Source organism: Pyricularia oryzae, chromosome 1 (genome assembly GCF_000002495.2).
Source record: "Pyricularia oryzae 70-15 chromosome 1, whole genome shotgun sequence".
NCBI lineage: Eukaryota > Fungi > Ascomycota > Sordariomycetes > Magnaporthales > Pyriculariaceae > Pyricularia > Pyricularia oryzae.
In genome coordinates, this window is record NC_017844.1 from 7,622,223 (window position 1) to 7,640,074 (window position 17,852).

The window sequence follows — 17,852 nt, forward strand, 5'->3', positions numbered from 1 at the left end:
GAAGTTGGCGTTTCTGGAATCATTTCTTCTGTTCGACTCATGATTGAACTGGAAACGTAACCCAGTGTCATTCTCATCCGACGATTACTAGGAAGAACATCCCAAGCGTCATCGCGGCCAGTCCTGCCTGTATCAGTGAATCATCTGCCCCAATGCGGATCATTTTTTCTCCGAAATGCCTCTTCGGCAAGGCGCGCAACCTCCAGGAACATCGACTAATGTGAATCCTGCTGGTCTACCATCCTGACCTCTGTCATTTCAACCGTCGGCAGGTCGCCAGCTCCATCGCTGCGGCCCGGGAACACTTCTTTGCTGCTGGTGTGGATATCTCTGCTGTTGGCGCCTGGAAGTGAATCGGTCGAGAAAGATACCAGAGACGGCGGCTGTTGTTGCAAAGGTGTGTTGCTTCTTGCTGGCAGTGCAGGCGGTGACCTCATCACCGTGTCCGGCGTCTGCTCGATCAGCTCCTGCTTAAACACCCTATTGTCAAACTTGACAAACGTTCGCAGTGCCTCTGACAACTGCTTGGGCATTGTTTCCAAGGCCGAGTCGTTGGCATAAACCAGAATCGGCCGTGTACTCTCCGTGTAGGCCGCCTTGCGTGCCTCATCAATCGACGAGGTCTATTGCGCTCAAAATCAGAACCTGCTTCCACGTCAAGTCTTCCGGACAGGATGGGTAACTTACTGCGATCCTGAGAGGAGTCTCACGGTCCTCGGCAACATACGACAACTTCCACCATTGATCTGTCGGTGCCGGGTTGCCATCCATCTCGATAAGATCTGGTCTGCACGCTGGGCCAAGTACATCGTGTTGGGCGATGTCGCCACTCCGCGAAGGTGATACATATGTACTGGCTCCCAGTTGTCCTCGGGGCAGGGGACGCTGAATCTCTGGGTCCAGCGTTTTATCTCGGCATGTGCCTCGCTCCGTATCCTTGTGTATTCTGATCCAATGTGTCAGCGGTGTACACAGGATGAACGTGTGCTCCTCCTTACCTTGTTTCTTGTTCTTGATATCTGCAATAACCCCTTCATGGAACTGCCGATCCCGCTGCCACTGCTTGAGCTTTGCCCTCTCTGCATCAGAAAAGGCGAGCTTGTCATCCATCCAACCCGGGATAAAATGAAAGTAGTCAGGCGTGTCGACACACTCGAACCACCTCCGGCGGAGCACCTTGAACTTTAAAGCCTTCTCCTTCTCCACTCGGTCTTCAATCACCTTCTCGCTCAGTGCTATTCTGTCCCTCCAAGCCATTTCCTTGGGGCTCCACCATTGCGTCTCCAGCCTCTCCCGCTCCTCAAGCTCTGCCAGTACCCGCCTCTCTTGCCTGATCCGTAGTTGCTGCTCCATTGAGTGTCCTTCGACATTCTCCGCCAAATACCGATCAACATAGAAAACTGCTGGTATGTCGACAGGTCTCGATGGCGACAGTTCGCCCTCGCCGCTAAAGTTCATGGCCAAGACGTCGCCAGGTTTGGTGACGGCAGCCGTCCGGAGGGATTCTTCGTTTTCGGCACTGTGAGCGTCGATCCACAATAGCTCATCCCAGGCGTCGTAGAGGCTCTCCATCTTGGCGTAGGCTGCACTCGACAGGTTAAGATCGATAATACCAAAAGTAAACGCCTCGTCGCAAACGTGTTCCTGGACCGGCACTGCGAAACGATACGTCTCGATGCTCCAAAACACGTTCCTGACGACATCGCTAGGAATATTGATGGATTCCTGCATTATTTCGAACAGCTTCAGCTCTACGGCGCTGCTGCTCTGATAGGTCGAGTCTCGGACAAGGTCTGCTAGCACATCGGCCTGTCCGTAGCTCCGGTCCGTCATGTCGAGGAATGCCATCAAGCGGTGCAACTCTTCCACCAGACCCGCCGGGGGGCCATCCGACTGGGATTCATGCCAGCCTCCGTCGTCGGGAATAGCCTCCTGCTGATCCTCCCGTGGGGCAGGCGGAATTGCCTCACCCTTCCACCACTGGTTGTTGATACCATAGGTTCCCGTCTTGGCCTCAAGCTCTAGAAAAAAGTTGCGTGCCGCCGGTATCTGGTGTAATATTGTCAACAGAGCGCCAAGTCTGTGCTGCTCGCTCGCCGATCCAGTTCTGCGACACCTGAGAAACGGAGGGATTCCTTGGTTCCTCTTTCGATCAGATGGCAGAGGATCCGGCTTTTCTTGTGCGACGGGGACCATAGCCCACTGCGCCTGCTCGTAATTATCCCGCACGGCCGGCCCGAAGAAAGGTTGGTAGACATCCTGCCCATTTGCACCCACCACCCCGCTCTCCTGTGGCGGCGCTTCCAAACCGGATGATGCCCTGGACTCTGCCAGTGCACGTTGATAGTCGGCATCTTCCTGTGCTCTAGTGGTCGGTGCGCCTGTTGAACAGTCAATTTTAGCTGCGTTTGGCTCCAAGCGCCCTCGTAGAACCCGAATGACCTACCTGCGTTTTCTGACGCCCAGTTCATCATTCTACTCATAGGAGACCTGTTGTCTGATCGGGAGGGCGGCCGTGACGGCGGGACGCTGGGTGGTACGCCATGGAGGACCGCGCCCCCATCGTCCGGACCTTGTATCATGAACGTCGGGGCCATGAAGTTACCATCTTGGTTATAGGAGCCATTGCGGTCTGCCTGAAAGGGCGCCTCAGAGTATGAGTATCGGTCGACAAACTGCAGTGGATGATTGGGCGTTAGCACTGAGACTCTGCAAGGACTATCAACATGACAATCAACTCACCTTTTCCGTGCTCTCAAAGTATTCACTTATGACGGCTTGGACATCGTTGTTCTTTGCCTGGTAGAAGCACAACGAAGGTCAGTTTCCCGGGAGCAGTTGACTATATGTGAACAGGACGTCTGCGTCGAGAACTGGGAGCTTTCGACGCACCCTCAAGGCACGGCGCATAAGCTCCGTGTCCGAGCTGCCGGTAAAGTCACAGACGGTCTGCAGGTTTTCCTCTTCGGCCATGATCGCATCGCGGTATGCAACAAGGCCTGCCAGAGGTGTTCCTGCTCTTGAGAGATCGAATGCGGCGCTGGATTTCTGGGATTGGCTGGTACGATCGACAGCTTCGAGCTGCTCGGATACGACAGGGGTGGTTCAGTCGATGTGCGGTCGGAAGTGGGCTTGTCCTCTGGCCAGGCTGCTAACTGTCTCTCTTTAGCAGCTGCTTGCTAATGAAACTTGGTTCCGAAATTACTTGAGGCTATGGGTGGAATAATGCAATAGACCAAGTGACTGTTTGGATGAGGTAGGACCACGGCCGCGTGTCCGCGTCGCATCGATTAGTTGGAAAAGCAGTAGATGATCAAGATATTGATGGTGAAGCGGTTGATGTCACTGAGCTGCGTGTGGCAGAAAGGGCCGCAGTGGGGCAGTATCACAAGCGCGGAGCAATTAGCACAGTGACATGGGTCTGAGCAGGGACGGTTCCACTGTCCCACACGATGGCGATTGCCGCGATTGCCTTTGGCGTGCAAGCCTGTCCTGGAAAGCCTGGACATGACACAGGAAAAAGGTCTTCAAATCCATCCATCAAAACACAACCCAAACAGCCTGACTGACGTTGGATGATATACTTCTAGAGGTCACTACCTACCTACCTATCATACTGCTATGCGTACCTACTTTAGTGTCCGGGCAAATAATTCACAACATCCAAAGCGGCTGTCATGCCGGTACCAAAATGTTCAAAATATTGTCTGACGAGGCAAGGATAGTACCGTAATAATCGTCGGTCAATGGATCATCCAAATAGAGTAGCATAATTCTCCGCCAGCCTTTCGAGAAGAACTACAACTGAAAACAGCCTTTCTAACCTCGCTATTCGATAATATCTCTGTGTTTCTCCTACAAGCAGGGAATCTGGGTATTGTTAAGCAAGCAAGCACATTTTCTCTTTCTTAGAGATGCAAACATGGAAACCCGCCACTGGATATATGGAAATATATATCTCAAGTTGGGATCTTACATTCATCAATTGTAAAAGCTTGTTTGGTGATATGTAACTACACCATTGTTGTCCAGGATGATGATTCAAATAACCTTACTCCCCTTTTCTGTTTCTTTTCCGCCACAATGGCCTTGCCGATTCCCATCGCCATTGGGTCAACCCCTTTACGTGGCGCGGAATCGTAAGATATAGTCATTCATGACCGCAATGTCCTGAACAATGGCCGAGCATCAGCTTCGACCCCCTCTGCCGCTCAATACGTATTGCAACGTAGAGGCCCATACCGCAGCACATACTACAGTCGAAGAGCACAAGATGGAAGATCAAGAACCCGCAACGGCCACTGAGCGTATTCACCGCGGAACGATTACTACGACTACCAAGGTAAACAAGATGCACAAGATGCGGATAATGATGGAGGCAAGTTCGAGAGCCCGTGTGAATGGCCACCGAATATATCCCCCACAGGAAATGGAGGAGGAAATCGCCAGAAATATGTGGAAAGCAGTCATCATTGGCCAAGCTCACAGACCAGACATGCTCATGCTGAGCCACCACAACCGTCGCGCAGGAACTATATGGGCGGAGGAGCACGGTCAACGGCCCTCATGGTTAACCCATACACAGACTATGTGAGTTATAGGCCCGCGCCCTCATCACATCAAACAACGCCCGAAGGAAGAAGGTCAGATGACAGGAAATTTGCAGCAGACAGGGGATACAGCAGATCAGCAAATGATTTTCGGGGGATAATAAAGGAATTGGACAGTGCCGAAAGGAATTCGAAGAAGCTAAGTAGCGGATTAGGAATGAGGCAAAGGCCCAACGACAAAGCCGGGGTTTCAGGCAGCGCCAAAGATCCAGCGACCGCGAAGACTCGAGGCAGCATGAAGCCCTCAGTAAACTGGTTGCTTTTTACCATGGAGTGGAACGGTGAAGCTAAAACAGGCTTCACACAGCTCTTGGGTCATGCGCCAAACTTTGCCAACTTTTTCCACAATGGGGGTTCAAAGAGCTCTTCCCGGTAAAATATAGGCATCCAGCAGCTTGGGCCTGCCTTTTCCTCCAAGGCAGCGACTGGAAGACGAAAAGGGACTACTATGAACTAGAACTAGGGTCGGGGTGGGAATTCATCAAAGTTTACCAAATGGAACTTGGCAGCCGTGTGAATTGTTTTGCCACCTGGTGAGAAATCGTGGACTTCTCTTGGTTATCTAGCTATTCAAGTCCCGGTGCTATTAGTCTACCATCATTTTTTTTTTTTTTTTTTTTTTGAAATCAAATGAAGGTTTGCATAAAAAGCGCTGCATATGTCTATAGTTGAATATTCATGGAACAACCAGAACTCCCTTTCGAAAGATCCTGCACCGCAATAGCAATGATCTTGCCTGAAACTCCGCCGTCGCCATCATCTGCCAGCCAAAACGCCTCCTCGACGCCATGCCACAAACGAGACCAGCTGTAGGAAATCAAATAGCATCATAGGAAGTAGAAGGCATCGAGTAAAGAGCCCAAACGCCGGAGCAAAGAGAGAAAAAAGAAGGGGGAAAAAGAATAAGAAAACAGCCCTTTAATTTATAGACCGGTCATAGCCCAGACCCAGTCTTCAAAAGTTACAGTCAGACAGCCAGATGTTGCCTCACAGAGCACCATCATCGCTATCCTCGGCCTTCTTTTGCCGCCTCTCTGCCTTCTCCTCCGTGTCCATCTTGACGTCCTCATCATCCTCATCCTCGTCCTCAAACTCCATGTCCCCCTCGTCGTCTGTGTCGCTACCGCCAAAGTCGAACTCGCCCTCGTCGCTCGGCTGGAAAAAGTCCTCATCGTAGTCCGCCTTGGGTGGTGGCTTGGCAGCCTCGAGGCTCTCGGGCATGACGAAATCCTCAGGTTTGTCCTTGTGACTCCGTGCTACCGCCTCACGCGCCCGTTGCTTGTACCTGGCCCGATCATCGCGGTACGTGACAGAAGCGTCCACGTTGGCTGGTGATCCAATCTCCGGGTCATCGAGCAGAAGGAGAACTGAACGCAGCACCGACTCTACGCCCTGCAACGGCGACCATCGCTCAGAAGCCATCTCGCCAGACATCAGGTCCTCTCCCGGTCGATGCAGGATCGATATGCAAGTCCGTCCATCTGGGTAGACATTCGGGTGGAAGATGCCGGTCGATGTCGCAAACTTGAACTGGGGTGGGGAGTACGGGTAGTCTGTGGGGAAGGACATGTCGACCTGGAGGATGTGTTAGCGGCGAACGGAGAAGCAGCGGTGTCGATATATTAAATCTCACGTACCTTGAAGTAGCCCTCGTAAAAGTCCGAGTCCGGGTTCGTGACCACCAGTCCGAATCTCCAGTGGAAGAGGTTTGCTGCGATCATGTCCGGGTCATGGAAGTGAACCCATGGCTCCTTCAGCAGCGAAGCGAACTCGGATGCAAGACGCTGCTTGGCTCCGGCGGCCCCGGGGGCTGTTGACCGAGACGACGCCATCGCTGGCTACAGCAGACGTCAGGTAAGGGAAGTGGTGTGGTTTGCAGGGTGCGCCGGTGTAATCGTGGAGATCGTCAGTTCACCGTGGCCTAAGTATGAGGTTGGGCTCGGTCTTTATCTGAAGTTTGCTTCGCTCGGATACGTGGGGAAAAATCTATGATTTCCTGACAAGATCGGCAAACCGGTTCTGAGTTTCTGATGAGGTTTGGCGTCGGGTTGAATCAGGTAAGTCAGGTGCGAGGATTTGCTGAGGTGCTGGATTGTTTCTCGACGATGCGAGGCAGGAACGTTTCTGTGCGTGCAGGCACGATAAGGTTCGAGATCAAGGTGCTGCGACCAGATGGAACTAGCCGTGTCCGTGAGTGGAATAACTGTGAGCGGAATAAAAACCTCTCGAATGGAGTGAGGTGTTGTAAGCGTAGAAGGTCTATATGATGTGAAGATAAACAATGCGTTCTATTAAGATTGTAAGCTATTGAGTCAATGCAGGAGATGAAAGAGAATTGGCTTCAGGGTCGGTGCCCAGAGAGGTTCGCAAATGGATCTGAGTTGGGTGGCGGCGGGTCGGTCGGGGGCCAACCGGACCATACCAAGCCGTAACTCTGACGTGAGGGGTCTGATCTGGTGCAGCGGTGTGGAGGGAATCCACTGGAAATGGATGGAGCCAGGGTGCGGGCTGATTCAGGCTATCGTCGCCCATTGCGCCAAGCCGAGCCAGACCAGGCAGAGCTTTCAGGGGCTGCAACCTTTGCTGCCATCGTGAGGTCATGAGGTCAAAACCGATGCAAAACAGTTTCTCGGCCCCGAAGTGTGCACAATATGATCGGGCAAAATTGAATCTGCGTCAGAATGGCGAGGCTTACATGAGCACAGAGCAGGTGCGTGTGAATTACACAGTCCATAAATCAAGTAAACAGTTGGGACAGTTAAATTTGAGCCGGTCATAGGTAGCGAACGAAGATCGGCAAGGCAATCTACAACAAAAGTCTACCTTGGCAATGTTGACAACAATGTCAAGAATGTCTACGGTATTATCAAAGGGGCCCCAGAATTCACCTACCAAATATTACTAACAATAAATATATGGAGGGAATTCCTCGTTGTACTAAAACCATCCCAAAACCAAGTATGTCTGTCTGACTAATCCTCATCCCCAACTCTGTCCTTGACCTCATCCGCAGCCGGGCTAATCACCCTCTCCGTGGGCCGCTGCCCAGGCGACGCAACTCGTGAACTTTCCGCGGGCACCGGCGATGAAGTCGGCGATCCGAACACGATAAGCGGTTGAGTTTCCTGGGTCGCCTGCTCATCCGACATTGCCGGCTCCGGTAACGGCGACACGGGAAGGCCAGCAGAAGGAGTTCCTACGCCGCTGTCGCTCGCCCTAACGAGGTCGGGCGTCCCTGGGACTATCCTAGGATCCAGACCAGGAATGTGGATGCGTTTCGCCTCATTCTGGTACGCAGCTGGTATGATCTCAATAATCTCGTCCCTCGGAAACTTAAGCGTCGGGATGTCCATCGCGCTGCAGTGCATAAGGTAGGCGTACAGGACCCTGAGGACCGACTCGTGCGCAATGATTAGGAGGTCGTTCTGCTCGCGCTCTAGCTCCAGGATGATGGGCTCCAGGCGAACCGCGAGATCGTGGTAAGACTGTGTGCAATCAGGTCAGCCTTGATCAACGCTATTTGTTTCTAGGAATTTTCGACTTCTTACCTCTGCCCGTGGATACCGGTGGTGGTACGGATCCTGTTCATGCTTGGCAACCTCGTCTGGGTACATCATCTTCAAGGCGCGAGGCGACATTTTTTCGCAGACTCCCGGGTTGATCTGCCTCATCTGTGACCGCTGGCGAACCTTGTATCCTTTCTCCTCCAAGAATTGTGCTGTCTGTATGGTTCGCAGCCTGGTGGATGTCCAAATTGTCAGGGGCTTCAGAGGCTTATCACCAGGGCTGTTCCCTTCATTAGCGAGCCTCTCCGCATGTTCCTGCTCGCGATGTTTGACAAGAGCGTCGGTCATCTTTTGAGCGTATGAACGGCCCTCTTCAGATAGCTCGGAATCGTTTTTTGACGAATCCTCTTCGCCGACGCCCATACCGGCACGGACAAAGAAGGTGGTTCGTGATTTGATGTGCAGGTTCGTCAGGTAGTAGACTATACGATGAGATAGGTAGTTGAAAGAGACGTTGTTGTAGAAGAATTTCCGGCCTGCGTTGATCATGCGGATGTAGTTTAGTTCCTCCTCCTGCATGGGCTCGAAGACGGGGATTTTCATCTCAATACGCCTCAGGTACGACCTGGCTGCTTCATCGGGGTCCATTCCCGCGAACTTGGACGTATTAGTACATGTCGACAGCGTAGGACTTGGATGACACTCACATCAGGCGAAGATATCTTGACATTGCGCGCATTCTCCGTGAGGATTGTCTCGTCATCCACGTATGATTCCAGGAACAATGTCTGCATTCACGTCAGCGAAGTTCATACTGCTACAGTTGATCAAGGCAACCTACTTGCACATCGTGTTTGGCAAACTCCTTCGCCAGCGACCTTCGGCCGCTTGAAGTCGGGTTGACGGCATCGTAGATGGCGACTTGGCCGTTCTCATGGTTCAACCAGGCATAAATGTCCTCGCGACACTTCTTCAGAATTTTCTGGCGAAGAATGACTGACTTGGGGCTAGCGTTCGGAAAGAAGTAGTCTTCTGGCACGGAACCTCCAGGCCCAACAGTGGCACGACGGTAGTCACCTAGGTGAAAGATACGTGATTTGACGCCAAGCCTAAAACAGTTAGCTTTGGTGCATCAGGATCGCGAGGTTAGGCTATTTACCAAGAGAGGTACCGCGCCATGGAGACGCAAATGTGTCTAGAGCTTGGTTAGCAATAGTGGCAACACAGCAAGCGAGATCAACAGGGCTTAGTCCTACGTCTTTCCACGAGCCGGAAGTCCAACCATGACGATGGCAATACGACCTGAATGAAACAGCCTTCCGGACATGGTGCTGTAGAGCTGGGCCGGGGCCAGGTTTTCTTGAGTTTCAGACACATCGTGGATGGCGTCAATGAATGTTGAACTCCTGCGACGGTATCTAGGCGCATTGGCCGCGATCTCGGCAGTGCTTTCCTCAATATCGTCAGCTTTGTGAACCTCAGAATCGCAGCCGGGATTGATGTTGAGAATGTCTGCCATCTCAGGACGAGACGGGATGGCCGGCATTGTCGCTACAGCAGCTGGTGTGGTAAAATGATACAGCCGAACAAGTAGTCCTTGCTTGAGTAACGATGCCGCCACCTTCAACAGAATCGGACGTCGTGCCGGAGATGTGGGGTGAGGCTCCGTATATATTCGGCGCAAGGGTCGACATCAAGCGGAGGTGTTCGGCAAATATGGTGTAAGTACTTACAGGAGTGTATCCATGGTGGCGGATCAAAAGCCTCACGGATTGTGGCAGATGCGAAGAACCTTGGCAGCGGGGGTTATGGGCATATAACACGGTAGTACTTGAAACCCAACCACTTGCGCACTGCCAAGACCACCTTCGTTATATAGAGAGGTAGGGTTTTGGCGTCAAAAGTTGCTGAGCACGTCCTTTGTCGTCGAGTCGGCCAAGGATGAATAGTCGATGTGAAGAGGTAAATAGGAAACCAGGCAGACGTAAAATTGTTGGGATCATTCACTCGAATTAAAGTCGATGAAGGATGCAGACCGCTAGTCGATACCTGGTGAGAGTGCTAAGTTTGCTGGCCTGGAGCTGACGAGCTGTGTACGGAGTACGAGTAGATTCCACGATTGAAAGATGCCGGCAGGCCAGGGCAAGGCAGCTAGTACTTGTATCAACACCCTAGGTGGTCTAGGCGATGATCTGGCAGACCACTGTGGCTTGTGATCACTTGCAGTGCAGTGCAAGGCAAGTGTGTCTGAACAAGAGTTGTCGTTGTTGTCCTTACTACTGCCTTGGTGTTGTATCGCAGAAAGCCTCTTAGGCTTCTTATCTGGCAAACCCCACACGATTGCGAGACTACCGTAATGTTACCTTGATCTTTGGGGTTTGACGACACTTTTGCCTACTTCGACCCTGAGCGATGGGGAAGTATCAGAGTGACTTCACGGTACAAATTTAGACAAATTGCACCATCAGTACTTTAACTGATAGCCGTGCAGCCGGGACAGGCAAAGAAATTCCTGCAGCACTAAACAGAAGCTTCTTTGCTGGGTGTGACCCGTCAAGCCTGTGATCTCATGGTGGGACTAGACTGCCTAAGATTACACGCCCGGTGTGTGTGGTAGCTTCCGACTCCGGGCTTCGTCTGAGGATACTCGACGAATAGAGCAGCCGATTGGTCGAATCATGCGACCCGCCCAAGTTTTTCCGCCCCTGCACGATTGATGCTTTCACCAGCGTCAGAGCCTGGTTGACAAGGATGGGGCTACCAGGGTCATGGTAAATGAAATTTTTTGAACGTCTAGCTGTTTGCAAGCTTCATCTCCAGCATCGACTCCATTCACGACACTTCACCTCATCACTATTAACAGTCTCGAACTCGCCATATCGATCGCGATTTCAGACGGCCTGCGCTTGGATTGATTGGCGTAGATTTTCAGTCGCCATCCTCCAGCGACCCCCATAGTGCCTCTGCACAAACATCCATATCACACTCAAAATGGCCTCGGCAACATTAGACATTATGCGGAACAACCCGCTGACGGCCAGTGTCGCTGATGTCTACTCATCATTCCACGAGCGACGCGCAAAGCTGGGACTGACGAACCCGGGCACAGTCGAGAACCTGGCAAAGGAGGTGCAGCGCGATGTCTTCACAAACAACTATGCGTTCAGCGGCCTGCGAGGAGATTTCACAAGGGCTTTCAACTTGAACCCTCTTTTCCAGGTGTCACATAATTTTGCCGTTGGCGAGCGCATGCCCCCGTATACTTTTGCTGCCATGTATGGCTCTAGCAAGGTACGTTATAGTTGAGAAGTGCGCGTTATGCCACGCGACTGGATGCTAATCCCATCTCCTCCACAGGTCTTTATGCAGGGCAGCGTCGACAACGACATGCAGGTCAACGCGCGCTTCAACTGGCGGTGGTCGGATGCCCTCGTTAGCAAGACGCAATTTTCGCTCGGCACCGGAAACCAGGACATGGCCCACCTCGAAAGCGAGTACACCGGCAGCGACTTCACCACCTCTATCAAAGCTCTGAACCCTTCATTCTTCGAGGGTGGACTTACCGGAATCTTCATGGGCAGCTACATGCAGTCGGTTACCAAGAAGCTTGCTCTCGGCATGGAGGGTGTCTGGCAGCGCGCCGCTCTTTCGCAGCCCCCAGACACCGTAATGTCCTACGTTGCTAAGTACAAGTCCGACGACTGGATTGCCACGGGTCAGCTTGCCGGCGCTGGTGCTCTCAGCACGACGTTTTGGAGGAAGATTTCCGAAAAGTGCCAAGCCGGCATTGAGATGACTCTTTCTCTGGCTCCTGGCGACCCGGCAGGCGGCATGATGATGGGTGGCCCTTCGATTCAGGCTGAGGGTGTTACCACTGCTGCTGTCAAGTACGACTTCCGCATGTCGACCCTCCGCATGCAGGTTGACACCAAGGGCAAGATGACCTGCCTTGCTGAGAAGCGTATTGCCCCAGCAATCATGATGACCATTGCTGCCGAGGTCGACCACCCTACCGTATGTCCTCTCTCGAATCCATATTTACTGAAAGATGAGATGCTAACTTTTACACAGGGCGCCGCAAAGCTTGGACTCGGCGTCTCGCTCGAGTCTGGTGGCGAGGAGCTGCAGGAGCGCCAAGAGGCTCTGGGAGCTGCGGCACCGTCACCCAACATTCCTTTCTAGTCGATCCGTGTTGCCGATAACGACACGACCTAGGATCACCGGAGTCTGTACAACCAAGAGATTGTATTCCGGCCGCTCTTCGACTCCAGTCGCCAGCCGAAGTCAAACGTCACCAACTTCCCCGTAATCTAATGATCTCGCTATTTGGGACATGCTATCGCAACCATCAAAGCGTCTCGATCTTTCATATTCTTGTCTTTTTATCACCTCTGTACCTCTGTTGTCTTATTATTGTCGGATGTCTCGAGGCGCGGTTGCTGGGAACAGCGAAACAAAATCGGCGGTATTTGTCATATGCATATCTTCTTCACGACCGATAGACATGTTCTTTTTCCTTTCCTTGGACAAGAGTCCAACCGCAGTCACTGGGCAACACTCGTATCGCGAGCCAAGTTGCCTCCTCTTGATCGGACCTCCTGCAGAGCTTCGATCTCGAGTGCATGTATTATAAACATTACGGCCATTGGCAAATCGGACAAAGCTGAAGATGGTCTGCATCGTGAGGCTGAGAAATCTTGGTGACGGTCCATGAGAACACAGACTGTTATTTGAGGCCGCCAAAAGCCGATGGAGGCTGCTTGTAAATATTGGCAGGTCGATTCATTTGTAAAAACAAAACAAAAGCAATCTCGACTATAACGCATCCTATCTTTACTTTGCAATGTGGCCGTTCCCGGCTTCGGCTGAAGCCAATATGTCGGTAGCTTTTTTGAAACATGTCACTTGGGCAAACGCCTAGGTCTAGTGGGTATATCAAACACACATTCAGTCGAGAATCCAGTGTTGGTAAAGAGGACAACGAGAGTACAGATGGTAAGTCCGTGGGTGCTTAGTTCGAAGTTAGCCGCGGTAGTCCGTCCAATATTATACGAAACCCAATCAGAGGGGAAATCATACTTGTAGTAGTACTAAGAGGACACGATCTGCGACTTCGGATGAGGCGCGATCGCCTTCATTCATCCTCCCGCCCTACACACATCACTAAAATTATCATTTCATTCATTCTAGTTCTTTAATTTAGACGAGATTCTTCCCAGAGTGAAAGACTCTGTTGTGTCTTTGCGATCACGACTTGCAAATCTTGTCTCGCGTGGGCGTAGACCTGCAAGGCAAAAGAGATGCATCGGAAGCTGAACTTAGTTAATGAGAATACATGTATTGTTAAAGATACCTATACGAAGCACACGACAAAGTGTCAGATTTGCATGGTCTCAACCATAATTTGCATGTGGTTGAAACCAGCACAATGATCCCCAGCTAAATGACGCCAGACTCACCCGAACGCCAAGCCATGTGTCTCCACTGTGGAGTAGGTACCCAACCAGTCCACCACTTACAACCAACCTAGTAGGCACACTGAGGTGGTCATTAAATCACCGAATCAATCGACCCCGCTACCGCTGTACCTGTACAGCCTGAAGTAAAACCAGAATCCCGATTAGCTTCGTCCTCAACCATAGTATCTCCATCCATACGTGGTGCCTAGTTTCGTCATTGCTCGGTCGCTTGCTCCCTACTTCATACAGTACTCTGCCATGCGGGTGTTCATTCATCTCGCTTCCTTCAACAGCTTTTGATTGACGCGCAACGCACCACGTCCCGCAACCTTCACACGTCAACAACCTAGGTACCTACCTACCTACCTACTTTGGTTGCCTGCTTGCCACGACGTCACCCTCTTTGCCGGACTAACACAATTAGAACAAAGACGAACCCACAAAGTCCCTGCATATGATTGACCGGTCTCCTTGACGGCGGCCGCCGCGGCCTATCGACCCCCGAATCCGGGCTCATTGGCTTACCCCCACAAGCCTTGAGCTAGCTGTCATTGCTTGCTACCAGGCAGGCAAAAAGAACAAGCGCCGTGGATCGCGGCGAATAATTTCAAAAGACAATATCACCTATACTGGGCTGCTTTGCGTGCCTTATTCTGCGCTTCATTGCGTACCTGCTCAGTCGCCGCTGGGTACGCCCAGAGGTGCTCCAAGCCTATTTGCGACTGGTGGACCATTAAACGATTTCGAACGGAGCATCTATCGATCTTTGGCTTTCGGCGCCACCAAACCTCAAAATGATGAAGACTACAATACCAAAGCGCTTCCTGACCCTACGCGACAGGGACCGACATGGAGGCGCGCATCGACGAAGCAAGTCGACGGAGCCAGGGTCAAAGGTATATCTGGTCTGCAGCAGGGAATATTGCTCTCCATGATTAGCCAGCGGCTGACGCCATTTCTGCCCTAGTCTCGTTCCTCCGCCGCCGACACCCTCTTGTCAATGTTCAACAGGGATCGCTCAGGAAACAACTCTGCCAAGGCAAAGGAGGAGGAGGAGGAGAAGGAACACGTAAAAGTATGCCTACTCGGAGGACTGTTCACACCGACTGAAGATATATATTTTCTTCGAGGCACGTCACAGATGCTGACTGACTGCAGATGGAGGAGCTTATGAACTGGGTTGAAGAGGAGAGTATAGGCGTCACACCTGACCAAATCCAAAATGCCCTTGCGTCAAACTACGCCTCTGGCAACGTCGTTGCGGCAAAAGAGCTCCTCAGGTTCCAATGCGAAGCTCTCGATGGTACGATACGATCGTACGACCCGAATGTTGCGATGCTTGGCGCCGAGAATCGAGGGGCAGTTACGTGCTACCTGGATTCTCTACTGTTTGCCATGTTTGCCAAGATGGAGGCTTTTGAATGCATGCTCACTCGGCGCGAGTATCCCAACGAAGCACAGCAGAAGTTGGCGGTACTCCTGAGACTCTGGGTCAACCTTTTACGGAGTGGGAAGCTGATACGGGCGGAGATGGTGTGTACACATTTGTCCCTTGAGGGCTGACGGGGTACTGACGTTCCACTACAGGTCGAAGATGTACAGGATGCACTTGCTGCATGCGGCTGGGCGGATGCGAAGCTGCTAGAGCAACAAGACACATCGGAGGCGTTTGCTTTCATTACAGAAACATTACAATTGCCATTACTGACCTTGCAAGTTGATCTATTCCACCAGGGTAAAGGCGACGCGGATGACCACAAGGTTGTGTTTGAGAGGCTATTAAACCTCGCAGTCCCAGCCGACCCCGAAGGCAAAGGCGTCAAGCTAGAAGATTGCTTGGAGGAATATTTCAATACGCGAGTCGACGTTCTGCGAGACAGGCCAGATGACAAGAAAGGCTTCGATATCAGGTTTGAGGAAGAGGTCAGCTACCTATCAGAAAGTCCCGTCGATGTGCCGACCCCTAAAAGGGGCAACACATTAGGTCCACACAATACAATTAGGCTCGTGACCGACCGCGACGATGATGATGAAGGTCGGAAAGACGAAGAAGACAAGCTCGACGAGATCGCACCATTACAGCGGCGCTGGTCTAACCTAGAAGACGTGGGAGGGTCCTCATCAGCGACTCCAACCACCGAGCGGCCCGTGACGCGGCCATCTGCTCGGTTACGTTCGACCAGCATTATACAACGTGTTGTGTTGGATGCTCAAGGAAACCCTACGGATGCGGATGCTTCAACGTTATTACAAAAGGTCAAAAGGCAGGGGTCAACGGTTGTGAAGGCAGTGACAATACCGGCGTGGCAGTTCTTCAAGTTAATACGTGAGTACACTTGTGTCATATATGCTAGAACAAGACTGACCACTTTACAGCCTGGCACTCTGCCGGTAAGGACGAACCACTTAATGATACCGATGTCGCAAAGCACCTCAACAACCGCCCCGTAGTGGGCATTTGTCTCAAGAGGTACATGATGACAGAAGCGGGTCAGCCTCGCAGACAAAACACATTTATCGACATACCTGACAGCATGAGGTTACCGCACTTTATGCTGGTGAACGACGCTACTGTCGAGGAGTCTAATGGGCTTAGCGCAGAGTTCAAGCTTGTGTTGCAGTCGGTTGTGTGCCATCGCGGCGACTCGTTACATAGCGGACATTACGTTGCATTTTCCAGGGTGGCACCCAAGCTGCTGACGGACAATCGACGGCACGATGCGGATCCTCCACCAGACTACGAAGATGCCCAATGGGTCAAATTTGATGACCTGTTGGATGAAAGAGTCACCTACGTGGATGACATCAAGCAGTCGCTCAAGGATGAGATGCCCTACCTGTTGTTTTACCAGATTGTACCCATGGTAGACTACTCGTCAGCGACGACAGGGCAGGCGACGTTGGAAATGGATGACCAAGTTAAAGGCGCGGTGATGCCACCTTCCTACAACGACTCGACTGTCAACTTTGCGGCAACCACTGCATCATCGTACTCACCGACTTCGGACAGCGAAAGGCCCGATAATTCTCGACGGACGAGTGGGTATTTCGATACGACCACGACGGCCACTTCGACAACTGGACCCAGCATAGGGTTTTTTACAGACCTTGATCGACCACCTCGGCCGAGCATTGACATCGAATCCCTTGGGAATAGTAGCGCTTTTGGAGAAACCTTTCTCAAGCCAAGCACATCTCGACGCGGCAGCATGCCCTTTTCGGACGCATCCGGAATCTTGGCCAGCGACTCCTCGCAACCCCCTCAGCAACAGTCACCTGTCGTTACACCCTCCGAGGGACGGCTAGCGAAGGCAGCGGCAATGTTTAAGCCGAAGGACAAGGATCGAGAACGGGAAAGGGAAAGGGACCCCAAGGAGCATTGGGAAAGGCGAGGCAGCCGACCGGCCAGCCAGGCGGGCGAGGGACGTATGAGCCTTACCATGTCAAGGCTGGGTGGGTTAATGCTGCGCACCAGTAAAGAGCCCCTTCGAGAGATGCCAGTGGCGTCGTCTGGCGAGCAAGAATCATACGAGGACCAGCTACCCTCGTCACAACACGTTGAGATACAGCCAACCCAGCAACAGCAGGCGGCAGATGGGACATCCAAGGACAACAAGGAATGTTGTGGACGAAAAGATAGCAAGGATAAAGGAAGGGGAAAGCATCATCACCATATGCACCGCAAAAGTGCGGGTGGCGAGCCGGAGCGGGAGTGTGTTGTCATGTAGGTGGGATAACGGAAGGAAGACGTCTTGCATCAGCGGGGAGTTGGCTTCTCGTTTCTAATTGGTCTCTGCTGTTTTGGGTTCTGTAGGACTGGGGAAACAGGCTACGCTTTGAGTTTATGGGGGTGGTTTGCATAGAGCTGTTCCTCGTATGTGGCTTATTTCTTGTCGGAGTTTAGGTTATGCTGTGATGCGTGGCATCCGTCTATATTTTAATGCCACAAAGGCCCGGCTACAAGGAATGAGACGACAAAGGAATTGCATTGGGTTAGGATAGACGGCGTTTTGGCATCAAATATACCCCTTTCTTTCAGATAGAAGGATATCAAGAATGGATCTAGAAACAATAATATTTGTTGCTGATTACATTACATGGTCGAAACGTGCTTTGACTGAAGCTGCAGGGTCAGCGTACTGTGATCTAAGTGTGTCGCGTCTCTGAGCAGCACTCGGCTGCACGCGTGAATCCAGGCCCGTGAACTACTGCACGCTCTCCCTCATTCACCATGCCAACCGTTTTTTTTTGCCTTTGGCCCTTGCCTACAGGTACGT

At 52.0% G+C, this 17,852-nt stretch overlaps 7 protein-coding genes across 7 annotated transcripts; 4 read left to right on the forward strand and 3 right to left on the reverse strand.

The window, feature by feature from the left end:
• Positions 1 to 215: 215 nt before the first annotated feature.
• Positions 216 to 2,973, reverse strand: MGG_08632 (uncharacterized protein; the record flags this gene model as incomplete). Its single annotated transcript, XM_003711014.1, has 4 exons — positions 216 to 623; positions 688 to 2,381; positions 2,447 to 2,675; positions 2,893 to 2,973. 4 exons carry the CDS (start codon positions 2,971 to 2,973, stop codon positions 216 to 218), a joined length of 2,412 nt encoding a protein of 803 aa, XP_003711062.1.
• Positions 2,974 to 4,177: 1,204 nt separating this feature from the next.
• On the forward strand, positions 4,178 to 4,986 carry MGG_08633 (uncharacterized protein; the record flags this gene model as incomplete). Its single annotated transcript, XM_003711015.1, has 2 exons — positions 4,178 to 4,590; positions 4,728 to 4,986. The coding sequence occupies 2 exons, from the start codon at positions 4,178 to 4,180 to the stop codon at positions 4,984 to 4,986; spliced, it is 672 nt and encodes a 223-aa protein (XP_003711063.1).
• Positions 4,987 to 5,176: 190 nt separating this feature from the next.
• MGG_14266 (ubiquitin-conjugating enzyme) lies at positions 5,177 to 6,973 on the reverse strand. Its single transcript, XM_003711016.1, has 2 exons — positions 6,248 to 6,973; positions 5,177 to 6,185 (listed from the first exon to the last, which is right to left on the reverse strand). The coding sequence occupies exons 1-2, from the start codon at positions 6,440 to 6,442 to the stop codon at positions 5,598 to 5,600; spliced, it is 783 nt and encodes a 260-aa protein (XP_003711064.1). The 5' UTR covers positions 6,443 to 6,973; the 3' UTR covers positions 5,177 to 5,597.
• MGG_16542 (uncharacterized protein) lies at positions 6,715 to 7,122 on the forward strand (the record flags this gene model as incomplete). The annotated part of the gene is made up of 2 exons (XM_003711017.1): positions 6,715 to 6,854; positions 7,073 to 7,122. Coding segments are annotated over 2 exons (190 nt in total), but the record flags the coding sequence as incomplete, so codon positions are not given.
• Positions 7,123 to 7,341: 219 nt separating this feature from the next.
• On the reverse strand, positions 7,342 to 10,737 carry MGG_08636 (6-phosphofructo-2-kinase/fructose-2,6-bisphosphatase). Its single transcript, XM_003711018.1, has 7 exons — positions 9,850 to 10,737; positions 9,373 to 9,564; positions 9,276 to 9,311; positions 8,958 to 9,225; positions 8,824 to 8,904; positions 8,159 to 8,773; positions 7,342 to 8,095 (listed from the first exon to the last, which is right to left on the reverse strand). The coding sequence occupies exons 1-7, from the start codon at positions 9,861 to 9,863 to the stop codon at positions 7,583 to 7,585; spliced, it is 1,719 nt and encodes a 572-aa protein (XP_003711066.1). The 5' UTR covers positions 9,864 to 10,737; the 3' UTR covers positions 7,342 to 7,582.
• Positions 10,738 to 10,865: 128 nt separating this feature from the next.
• MGG_08637 (mitochondrial import receptor subunit tom-40) lies at positions 10,866 to 13,004 on the forward strand. Its single transcript, XM_003711019.1, has 3 exons — positions 10,866 to 11,407; positions 11,474 to 12,130; positions 12,188 to 13,004. Exons 1-3 carry the CDS (start codon positions 11,108 to 11,110, stop codon positions 12,296 to 12,298), a joined length of 1,068 nt encoding a protein of 355 aa, XP_003711067.1. The 5' UTR covers positions 10,866 to 11,107; the 3' UTR covers positions 12,299 to 13,004.
• A 718-nt stretch (positions 13,005 to 13,722) lies between these two features.
• Positions 13,723 to 17,663, forward strand: MGG_08638 (ubiquitin C-terminal hydrolase). The gene is made up of 6 exons (XM_003711020.1): positions 13,723 to 13,925; positions 14,000 to 14,471; positions 14,543 to 14,650; positions 14,734 to 15,108; positions 15,163 to 15,901; positions 15,952 to 17,663. Exons 2-6 carry the CDS (start codon positions 14,370 to 14,372, stop codon positions 17,301 to 17,303), a joined length of 2,676 nt encoding a protein of 891 aa, XP_003711068.1. The 5' UTR covers positions 13,723 to 13,925; positions 14,000 to 14,369; the 3' UTR covers positions 17,304 to 17,663.
• The last annotated feature ends 189 nt before the right edge of the window (positions 17,664 to 17,852 follow it).

Coding starts and splice junctions, on each gene's coding strand:
- MGG_14266 (XM_003711016.1), bottom strand. CDS start 6,442: ATGGCGTCGTCTCGGTCAACAGCCCCCGGGGCCGCCGGAGCCAAGCAG. Junction 6,186..6,247: donor TTTACGAGGGCTACTTCAAG/GTACGTGAGATT, acceptor CACATCCTCCAG/GTCGACATGTCCTTCCCCAC.
- MGG_08636 (XM_003711018.1), bottom strand. Junction 8,774..8,823: donor TCAAGATATCTTCGCCTGAT/GTGAGTGTCATC, acceptor AATACGTCCAAG/TTCGCGGGAATGGACCCCGA. Junction 8,096..8,158: donor ACCGGTATCCACGGGCAGAG/GTAAGAAGTCGA, acceptor GATTGCACACAG/TCTTACCACGATCTCGCGGT.
- MGG_08637 (XM_003711019.1), top strand. CDS start 11,108: ATGGCCTCGGCAACATTAGACATTATGCGGAACAACCCGCTGACGGCC. Junction 11,408..11,473: donor CCATGTATGGCTCTAGCAAG/GTACGTTATAGT, acceptor TCTCCTCCACAG/GTCTTTATGCAGGGCAGCGT. Junction 12,131..12,187: donor CCGAGGTCGACCACCCTACC/GTATGTCCTCTC, acceptor ACTTTTACACAG/GGCGCCGCAAAGCTTGGACT.
- MGG_08638 (XM_003711020.1), top strand. CDS start 14,370: ATGATGAAGACTACAATACCAAAGCGCTTCCTGACCCTACGCGACAGG. Junction 14,472..14,542: donor CGACGGAGCCAGGGTCAAAG/GTATATCTGGTC, acceptor TTTCTGCCCTAG/TCTCGTTCCTCCGCCGCCGA. Junction 15,109..15,162: donor AGCTGATACGGGCGGAGATG/GTGTGTACACAT, acceptor GTTCCACTACAG/GTCGAAGATGTACAGGATGC.